We start from the raw sequence: 10,993 nt of genomic DNA, 5'->3' as shown, positions 1-10,993 counted from the left end.
TCCTGTTATTACCCATTATGGTGTAAATTCTGATTGTCTAATCAACTAATTTTTGCAGTTTTCCAGGTCTTGATGGAGAGATGGCCAGGACCTTTCCAGTTTAGGGCTCTTTTTAACCGGACTTGCAGTTCTCTTGTTACTTTAGGTCATTCCATAGTTTTGATGTCTGCCCCTTCCATATTCTCCTGGATGCTAGGCAGCCATTCTGCCTCTATGTTATTCTTTACAGGATCCTCATATAAATTTCTCCAGAACTCTTCTGTTCCTGTAGAATTGCTTTGGGTTTGTCTAAATATTTTATTTTGATATCTCCCCTTTCTATTTTCTTCGTTTATCTCCTCAGCTTTTGTGTTTCTGCAGCTATTTTCAATTTGTTAAGCGAGCATATGAGTTGAAGATCTTCTTCTGTTAGTGCAGCATATTTCAGCTTAAGATTTTCAATTTTTTTTTCTTTATTTTTGTTGTCTTCCATCCTTTGAGGTACTGGTCTACCAGTGACCTCTGTGCACACAGCGAGTTCATTTTTTCTTCTGATAGTACAGTTTCAGTAATGATTTTCACTGCACAATATTGTATCCAGTTTATTTCTGTGATATCACGAGAGGTGCCTTTACGGTCTTGATGAGCTTACTTAACATGCTTTTTACTTTGGATGTCTTAGGCAGTCTTTCTCTATCATGCAGCCCAGCATAAACAATATCTATTTCCATAATCTGTAAGTCAGGAGCTCAACTGCCAACTCCTCCAACTGATCTCTCCTGCTTTTCCTCTTCACTCTGCTTCCAAGTCTGTCTTAACACTGCTTTCAAACTCATGTGTAACACCATTCCCATTCACTGGTATCTCATCTGTTACCTCCTCTAATTGGTCTAGCTGTTCTAGTATCTCGTGTATGGAGCTCCTTAGCTATTTCAGTGCCACTCCTTAATTATTCCTATATCTTTCTTCTGGTATTCCTTCTTGCATTACTTTCATTCTCATGTGTTGTACCATCCTCATTCAACTGTTGACTCTTCCAGTGGCTCTGGCTGGTTCTGCTTCTTTCTCCTTGTACTCCTTGGCTGTACCAGCACCTCTCTTCTGATGCTTCTTGGGTGCTCTGACATATCAAATCTCTTTCAGCCCCTATTTTGCTTTCTGCAGCAGCTTTTAATTGCTCTAAAATGATAAAACGTACATACTTCCACTCCTTGATTTTTTGTTATTAAATACCTTCAATTTGAGGAGGAACTAAGATGGCCGCGGGTGTGGTCGCATATTGAGCAGCTCCGTGCCCTCGTTCCCTAAAAATTTCCTCTAAGTCTTTTTTTCTTCGATTTTTTACAATGCCACATAAGAGAAAAGGGAAAATCCGGATATATCCTCCCTTACCGGATAATTTGGAAGGGCAGCGGCTGATTTATCAGTATGCAACCCCGACATCAGTAACGAGGACGTCTACCCCCATTGGTGAGTCAGGGGAAGGAGCCCAGTACTCACCCGGGGAACTATCGCTGACGCCTCCGGATCCTAAAACGCTGATTCAAGCAGCTCTACTGCTCGACTCTGTGCCTGCTGAGACGCCGGCAGGAACTTCCTTCGAGCATGCTCAGTTGGGAGGCAAGCCCAGGGACGAAGCAGACGTGGGGGGTGCAGCCAGTGCTCGTGTCTCCGCTGAGGCTACAGGAGGGGAGGAGTATGAAGCCAGCGGAGAAGGAACAGCAGAGCCGGTTTCTCCACTTATCCCACAGAGATTAACAAAACCAGCGATTGTAACGCTCGACGCCCTTTGGGATCTGGTAGCAGGGAACGCTGCGAAGCTCGACAGACAGGCTTGTAAACTAGAGGAAGTTTCCAAGAGAATGACTAAGATCGAAACTGACCACACAAATCTGGAAAAGGCTTTGACAAAGGTAACTGTGGATGTAAAAAAATTGCAAGATTTAAGTGCAGTTTCTGTTAATGAAAGACTATCGTCTTTGAGAAGATTGGAGTCAGTAGAGAATTACTTAAGGCACTTAAATATAAGACTCTTGAATTTCCCCAAAGTTATGGGTGAGTTGCCTTTGCAGACTTTCAAGAAATTTGCTATTGAAATTCTAAAGATACCACCAGAGAATGTTCCGCCTGTTAAAAAAATATTCTTTTTAAGACAGAGAGGAGCCTTAATATCGCCTGGTATGGGGATAGATATGGAAAATCTAACCAATTTTCTGGAAACAACAACAGAAGAAATTACAGAAAGGTCTGCCTTGTTTGTGACTCTTTATTCAGAAATTGATGTTGGAATAATTATGAAGAATTATTTCAAAAATTTAAATGTTTCTTTTATGGGTGGTCAAGTTCGTATCTTTCCAGATTTGGCAAAACCAACGCAAATGCGAAGGAAAAATTTTATTTCATTGCGCCCAAAAGTGCTTGCACTAGGAGGTACCTATATTTTAAGGTACCCCTGCAGGTGCATAGTCAAACTTTTGGGGAATACTTATGTGTTCTTTAGTCCGGAACAACTTCAAGCCTTTCTAGAGGCACGAGAGCAGACCCCGCAGCCCATAGAGCTGGATCCAGTAAATGAATCTGATGTTTAAACCCAGCCTTACTTCTAAATTGTTTCTTATGTTCTCCTTTTATTCTTTTCCTCCTCAGTTACCTACGAAAGGTAGAGATTGTGAAATTTTGTCATGTTTCAATATTTAATTTTTAAATTTCAAATAAGAATTTCATGTAAAGAACAATTTCTCAATCTCTTGTGATTCTATGCAAATTACTTTGTATTTTGTTTTGAAAAGATGATAAATAAAGATTTAAAAAAAAAAAAAAAAATACCTTCAATTTGAGTCAGGAGATTTTAGCACTGGCTGGCCCGCGCCATTTTTAAAGATGGCGCCGGCAATCCAGTGCTCCCTCCATGTGACAGGGGCCGGCCAATGGCACAGATACCCTGTCACATGGTAAGGACAAAGGCCATCGGCGCCATTTTTATTAGTGGCAGCCGACGGCCCGAGATTGGGAGATCATTCCCGGGACCCCCACTGGACCACCAGGTACCTGTAAAATGATTTTTTTGGGGGGGGGGGGGGGTCAGGAGGGTGGGGGAAGCTAAGGGATTAGTTTTAAAGGGTCGGGGTGGGTTTTTTGTTTATCGGCTCGGGCGCAGCCGATAAGCAAAACCACGATCGGGCCGGACGAAAAAAAAACCCGATGTGAATCGGAACCGGAATCCGAACCGATTCCGGTTCCGATTCACATCTCTAGTAGAGAGAGATGGTTCACTGGGAGACTTGTGAGGTGCAGATTGCAATAGTCTAAGTGGGAGATGATGAGAGATTGGATAAGTGTTCTGATGGTGGTGTTCAGAAAGGAAGGAACTGATTTTGGTGATGTTATTGAGAAAGAAACAGCACATTTTTGTAATGCTTTGGATATATGTAGAGAAGAAGAGAGAGGAGTCAAAGATGATTCCAAGGTAATGAGCTGAGTAGTCAGGAAGAATTTCAGTGTTATCCACAGAAATAGAAAAAGGAAGTAGGCTAGGGGAGAATGATAAGGAGCTCTATTTTGCCCATGTTGAACTTAAGGTAGCAGCATTGCCAGACAAGCAGGCTGAAATCTGGGATGGGATTCCTGATGTAATTCTGAAGTAGAAAGACAAATCTAGGAATTATCAGCAAAAATATGGTATTCAAAACCATGAGAGGAAATCATAGCAGCAAGGGAATCAGTATTCAGAGAGAAGAGAAGAGGACCCTGGATTGAACCCTGAGATACACCAATTGATAGTGGGATGGCAGTAGAGGAGGATCCGTCAGAAAAAACACTAAAATGGTGACAGGAGAAGTAAGAAAAGAATTAAGACAGGAGAGAGTCCCGAAATCCAAATGAGGACAGAGTATCAAGGTGTAGGTGGTAACTGAGAGTGTTATAAGCAGCAGATAGGTCAAGGAGGATAAGGCCTGAATAAAGGTCTTTGGGTTTTGCCATAAACAGGTCATTGGAGACTTTGACAAGGTCTGTTTCTGTGGAATGTAGAGGGTGAAAACCGGAATGGAGATGAAAGATGAAATGAAAGAAAGTCAAGACAGCAGGTGAACAGCAAGTTTAAGAAGTTCAGAAGCAAAAAGAAGGAGGGACGTTATGATAGTTGACAGGACAGGTAGGGTCAAGTGAAGATTTTTTGAGGAGTGGTGTGATCACAGCATATTTGAAGGCAGCTGTAACAAATAGAGAGTATGGGCAAGAGTGACTAAAGCAGAGGAGAGTATAGTGTTGTAAAAAGAAACTGCTTCATCAGCTAACACAAATGATATAGTGGAGGAAAGGACAGATGAAACAATGGTGGAGAGGATACAAGGATCGATAACTTGGAGATTCCTGAAGATGTTGGTGATGACTGGGCAAGGCTGTGGGGGAGGGTGTTTAATGTGAAAGCTATCAGATGATGTTATAAGATAGGAAGAACTAAGGTGAAGAAGTCTGAGACAGTAATTGGAGGAAAGGACTAGGTCAAAGTAATGGCCATACTTGTGAGTAAAGGTGGTGGCTGGACTGTAGAAAAATGTCAGTGACTGAATAAACATGAGCTGATTTTCATGTATAGCTATTGGGAAGTCTTCAGAAAAAAATACAAAATGTCTAAGGGTAAAGAATCAACTACTAAATCTAGCCCATTATGGTTTTCAGAATAGGAATCATTTAACACACCAAATACAAAGTGTATTAATGGACTTTAGGATGAGCAGTGGACTAAAAAACATGATGCACTGGCATCAGCTTTCAGATGATGTACTTAATCTTGCAATAAAGAAACTAAAGCAGTAATTATCCAACCTGTTGACAAATATTTGCCCAGTAGAATTACTGTTATTGTATTTTTATTATAACATGCTTTGGGCATTCTTATGGTAAGGTATAGAATAAGTAATACATTATTATTATTGTAATTGCAACATATACGTGGCAGTTTTCTTTTTGATGGTAGTATGAGATTTGCTCCTTTTAACTCAGTTATTATGATTTCTTCACCAAAGCTCATCCATCTTAAAAGATCATATCTTAACAGCTGCAAGTCCAGGATGCCAAGTCATTTAACATTCTTTTCCAGTAGTGGCATTTGGCTCTATGGTTGATTTCTTTGCTGGCTTATTTCAAATGTCTTTTTTCTGTTTTCTTAATACTTGACTCATTTGTAGCTACTGTAGTTCCTCTCTTGAAAATGAACAGAAAACCAGTCATGTAATATTGCGGTTAATTTACAGAGCTGGGAATATGAAGAACTCAGATGAATTTTCCTCTCCACTATGTGTACATTGTGCAAGTAATTTAATGGACAGTTTAATGCCACCCACCTCTTCGTGAAAACCCTAGAGTGTGACCAGGTATGAATTCTTTTCTGAGAAATTTAAGGTTATAGTAAACATTGCAAAATCTCATTGGGTGAATTCATTCTGTACCCAGCAATAGATCATGATGATGATGCATCCTCATTCGGCTGAAGAAAAGGATGAATGAACAGCTTCTGGATACAGGCACAGAAAGACGACTTATTGCTTATTCATTGCCAGTTTATGTTTAGATGTATTTCATGTTGGATTTATGTCCAAAACAGCTTACAGTTATTTAAATACAATTCACATAATATAAAACCAATACAATTCATGTGGAGATCAAAATACAAGTCATAAAAATACAAATTCATAATATAATGGAAGAGCAACTCGGGGTGGTCCCATGCTGCTTAGGATAATATGGACCTCTGGCTGCTGGATGACCTAGCGTGCTTCTTTTCTCAGCCCCTCCCCTCTCCTCACATTCTTCTGTGGGAAGCAGCAATCAGTGTGGGTGAATGTGTGGGGTTAAAGGGGGGAGAGAGGATGGTTTGTGGATACTGTGCCTTTTTGAGCCATACAGCAGTTGCTGGTTGGCTTGGGGGGGGGGGGGGGCACAGAACAGTGGGGAAATAGGAGGAATGGAGAGGTAGCATAAAGGAGGTAGAAATGTGACCTCCCTGCCTGCTTTTGGCAGGTTTCCCCACCCCCTTGTTTGTTTATTTATTTATTTATTTATTTATGTATTTATTATTTCCTGTATACCGCACAACAGATACCAGATCTGGCCAGAGCAATTCATTCATTCCATAGTGGGGTTTTTTTTGTGTCGCAGTTGGTGAGGTACCCGGGGTTCTCAATATGTGCAAATCAGTTGGAGCTGTATTTGGCAGAAATGGTGCTCTACAAGGAGGGATCTGGGTACAGCCCCCTCCGATTGTGGGTTCCTTTCTGACTGTGGTAGTTTACCTACAGGTCTGTTGACTTAGGGGTAGGGCTGTGGTGGATAAAATACCGGGTAGATAGTGGTTAAGTGATGTGTGTAGCAGATAGTGCAGGTATTTTTATAATAAAGCTATGGCCTTTGACCTCTAACCGTCAACTATATTGCTTTTTTATGGCATTTTGTGTGAGAGAATGGGTGAGGAGGCAGACGTTATTTAGATTATTGCTTTTTATAATAAAGCTATGGCCTTTGACATCCAACCGTCAACTATATTGCTTTTTTATGGCATGTTGTGTGAGAGAATGGGTGAGGAGGAAGACGTTATTTAGATTAATAATAATCTATAGGTGTTTTACCTATCTTAAAAACACATCTCGAGTACATTGTAGGCTCACAGGCAAAGCTGAGGAGTAGCCTGATAAAACTTGACATGGAACTTGCTTCTAGTAGAATTCTAAGAGTAATTAATTGTCCAGATTTTTGCTTCATTTTAGGAAGGGTAATTTTCAATAGCCTGCATAAGTCAATAGCCTGCACAAGTCACACATTGACATGTGTGCGTCGGCACATGCCCAGGGACGTGGCAATTTTATAAAATGCACGCACATACATGCGTATGTCAGGGAATTTTATAACCGGCATGCATCCGCACAAAGACCAGCTTGCCCGGTGCAGAGCTAGGTCCTCCAAACCCCTCCCCCCCCCAGTTTAATAGCCTGCACTCCCCCCAGTTATCCAAAACCCTTTAAACTCCTCAGGACTGGGTTTGTTTTTTTTTCACTTACACCTCCTCCATAGCATAAGTAAAGTTATGTGGCACTAGAACTGGGCCTTTGCCTAGACATGTAAGTATTTGTGCGCACATCTCTTGGACCCACCCCGAAATGCCCATGCCCCGCACACACCATGTCCCTTGTTGATTCTGAGTTAGAAGTGCGCACAACCAGAGCTACACACGTAAGTAAGCAGATTTTAAAATATGGCGGGCGCACACATGTCCTGATTTTGGAGTGTGCCATGTTTTTAAAATTCACCTTTAAGAGCATCTAAAGTAACAACAGTATTTTATAAACTGTGTGGTGGTAGTCACAGTTTAAAAAATGCTGTAGATCTCTGCCCTGAAACTACATGCATATGTTTCAGTAAGTATGAATATCTGTAATGCAGAAAACCACATGCTTTCTCTCCTAGCTTATAAAAGCATTTGTATATATTTTATTTGTATAATAATTGTAACATGTACACGTAATAGCCCCAAGTTATATATGGATGCATGTATTTTATGAATGAATTTACATACCCCATTTCTGAAAATACGCGTACATATACTTTTAATTATCAGTATGCCAACACCTCCACCAGTTCATCCAGGCCTTCACTAGTTCACCTAGAGCCTTACCACTAACCCAGACCTCTCACTCAAACAGTGCTTAAACTTCCAAATCCCACCCTTAAATTGCTCTCTTTTTTTTCTTTTCAGATTTACGTATGATACGCATATTTTGGACTCTACAAAATACTACCTATGCACGTGACTTCCAATTTTATTCATCTAAATGTTTTGAAAATGTACGCCAAAATGGAATAAATTTGCAAACAATCAGTTTTTTTACTATTTTATTAAAAACTGGCATCCGGTCAAGAAGTTATTAATGCATGGCCTTTGGAGGTGGGTAGTATTATTTTCTATAAATTTCCAAGTGCTAGAGCCAGCAAGGGCAGCAAACAGGTTTGTTTTTTCAGGATATCCACAATGAATATTCATCAAGTATATTTCTATAGTTTGGTTGTCCTGGAAACCAGACCTCCGAGGACTGAGACCAAGACCTCTTTGAAGTAAAGATATTGTAACTTTCATATGCTAAACAGTGGGTGCAGTTGGAAATAGATCTTCTATGGTGGATATCTCCAGCATCCTTAGTGTGGCTGCCCCATAAGAATAGGAAATTACCAACCCCTGTTGTTCCATCTGTGGTACTTACTTTGAAAGTCTGGGATAAATGGAAAAGAAGTTTGGTGGGAGATAGAACTTACTTTTTTAGATCCTCTATCTTTTTCAACCTGGATTTTGGCCCAGGAGACTCAAAGATCCTTGCAAAGCTGTGGGAAGAAAGAGGGTGCTCATGGCTGGAATATCTTTGGCAAAGGGGAAAAGTATGAGAGTTTTCAAATTTGGTGAGGAATTATGAAATTCCCGTTACAGACCAGTATTTTTATTTTCGAGTTTGTCATTTTATATCCCAACGGAATGTCAAGACAGATTTAAGTAAAGGTAAATCATTGTTTGAGGGGTTTTGTGATCAGGCTGGGAATATTAAAAGGGTAATATCCAGAATCTACACCCTCTTAAATGGAGAACTAAAGTTTACTCCACCACATATTACTAAATGGGAGAAGGACCTTTGAGTTTCTCTGGGACCACAAAGACGAGCACGTTGTTTTTCTCTTACTAAATGGAGTTCCATTTCAGTGTCCATTGCGAAGCAAAGCTACAAAATGCTCTGTCGCTGGTATATTATTCTGGTTAAACTACATAGGTTCTACCTTACTCAGGATGAAAAGTGTTGGAGAGGTTGTGGAGGTGTTGGGAATTATCTACATATGTGGTGGGAGTGCCCCAAGATTATTAGATTTTGGGATTGGGTAGTACAGCTAATCTTTGATATGGTAGGTGAACAAATTACTAAAGGTCCTTTATTTTTTCTGTAAAATGTTTATCCCTCAAATTCAGCACCCTTTGATGTTCACTTAATACACCAGATAATATTAGCTGCAAGAGCAGAAATTGCATATTGTTGGAAACAGATGTTCCTCCATTGAAAAAGGTAATTCAGAGATTCGCAAATGTTTGTTATCTAAATAAACTGACCGCAGTCAGACAAAAACAGACAAATTTGAAAAAAGATGGCAGCGATTTTTATCTTGGCAAGAACAGCATTAAAGATGTTAATGAGTTTTGAAAAGTGATATGCTCCTCAGGGGTGGTCATTATTTGTTATTTGAAGAAGGGGGGAGGGTAGAGGGATTAAGGAGGGAAAAATGATGTTGAAAAATACAAGATGTCTACAAGATAGGCTAAATGTTTAATTTGATCACTGTATGTACAAAAAGATCTATTGAAGATAGATACTCAGTTGATATTTGTCCTTGGACGAGATATCCTATTCTTATTTTATATTATGTTTTATACAATCTATGTGTCAATGTTTATGGTGCACAAGATGATATGTATTTGTTAATGAATGTTACCTCTAAAAATATTCATTAAAAAACCATGCCTTTCTATATGTTCTGTGATTTTGATCTTTAGAACACTTTCCACTATTTTTCCTGACCCTGAAGTCAGGCTAACTGGTTTCCCGGATCGCTCCTGGAACCCTTTTTAAATATTGGGGTTATATTAGCCATAGCCACCCTCCAGTCTTCAGGTACAATGGATGATTTTAATGATAGGTTACAAATTTTTACTAATAGATCTGAAATTTCATTTTTGAGTTCCTTAAGAACCCTGGGGTGTATACCATCCAATCCAGGTGATTTACTACTCTTCAGTTTGTCAATCAGGCCTACCACATCTTCTAGGTGTACTGTGATTTGGTTCAGTCCATCTGAATCATTACCCATGAAAATCTTCTCTGGAACTGGTATCTCCCCAACATCCTCTTCAGTAAACATTGAAGCAAAGAAATTGTTTAAACTATCCGCAATGGTCTTATCTGCTCTAAGTGCCCCTTTAACCCCTCGATCATCTAACGGTCCAGCTGACTCCCTTGCAGGCTTTCTGCTTTGGATATATTTAAGAAAGTTTTTACTGTGAGTTTTTGCCTCTACGGCAAAAAAAAAGGTATCTCATTTTTTTTTTTTTTTAGTTGTGCAGTGATCTCAACTAAATATATCACTATGGATCTTTTTTCTTCAGTATTTTCTCCTCTGCTCTGTTTGAGTGACCAGCATATGCAAAATTAGGCTGTATATCTTCTTGAGTGGAGTCTTCCTTGTGATCTGTATTGTATGAGTAAATTGAACATTAGTAAGAAAGAGTAACTGGAAATTTGTCATGGTATTTGGTGACAGGGTTTCTATGTTATGCAAACAACCATAAATCACAGTTTTCTAAGTTGTTTTGAACTTGTTTAAAAGGCAGACTGCCAAGTTAAGTAAATCAGGGAATTTTAAAAATCTCTATATGATAAATTTTATTGACCCAGTGCTATTTGTAGCCACCTGCTTAGCTACATATGGTATGTTGTGTATCCTTTGGCAATTTATTTGAATTGATATATTATTTTTTTTATATATGAAGAACCTAGAGCTATGGTATGCTGGTGTTTATTTACAAGGAAAATAAGTAAACCAGACACTTCAAAACAAATTCAGTGATGCAAAAAGGGGAGTAAGTTTCAAACTCTCTACATTAGGACAAGGTCCATAGGTAGTTTTTCCCCCATGGATTTTGCACTAAATGTACGTGTGCACTTTTGCTTTTCAAAACTTGCAGTGGGCACATTTGCACTTGCTTTTTTCTTGCAGGTACTTTTTTCATTGAAAATATATCGCATGTAGACTTGAAAAAGCAATCTATGCACTTTACTTTCTTCCCCCTTTCATTATTATTTTTGTTTTCTTTCTACTCCTCCAAGAACCTTGGATCTATGTGGATTATAAATTGTTTTAAATAAATAAAAAATAATGGATTTATGATGTACGTTTAGGGACCTTCGTTTTCAATTTTTATTTTATTTAT

At 39.3% G+C, this 10,993-nt stretch overlaps 1 protein-coding gene across 3 annotated transcripts; it reads left to right on the top strand.

The window, feature by feature from the left end:
* The first annotated feature begins 1,247 nt into the window (after positions 1-1,247).
* On the top strand, positions 1,248-9,225 carry LOC115077048. 3 transcript variants are annotated; one of them, XR_003852947.1, is made up of 3 exons: positions 1,248-1,892; positions 5,235-5,354; positions 7,730-9,225. XR_003852947.1 is itself a non-coding variant. In XM_029579203.1 (2 exons), exons 1-2 carry the CDS (start codon positions 1,326-1,328, stop codon positions 2,565-2,567), a joined length of 999 nt encoding a protein of 332 aa, XP_029435063.1. In that variant the 5' UTR covers positions 1,248-1,325; the 3' UTR covers positions 2,568-2,764. The 3 variants fall into 3 exon arrangements, 2 of the variants coding, with proteins under 2 accessions (XP_029435063.1, XP_029435070.1); XM_029579203.1 differs by lacking the exons at positions 5,235-5,354; positions 7,730-9,225 and adding an exon at positions 2,136-2,764; XM_029579210.1 differs by lacking the exons at positions 5,235-5,354; positions 7,730-9,225 and adding an exon at positions 2,136-2,764 and having other exon boundaries at positions 1,248-2,034.
* Positions 9,226-10,993: the final 1,768 nt, after the last annotated feature.

The sequence above is a fragment of the Rhinatrema bivittatum genome, chromosome 1, assembly GCF_901001135.1.
Source record: "Rhinatrema bivittatum chromosome 1, aRhiBiv1.1, whole genome shotgun sequence".
Lineage (NCBI taxonomy): Eukaryota > Metazoa > Chordata > Amphibia > Gymnophiona > Rhinatrematidae > Rhinatrema > Rhinatrema bivittatum.
This window is presented reverse-complemented; position numbering and strand designations above follow the sequence as displayed.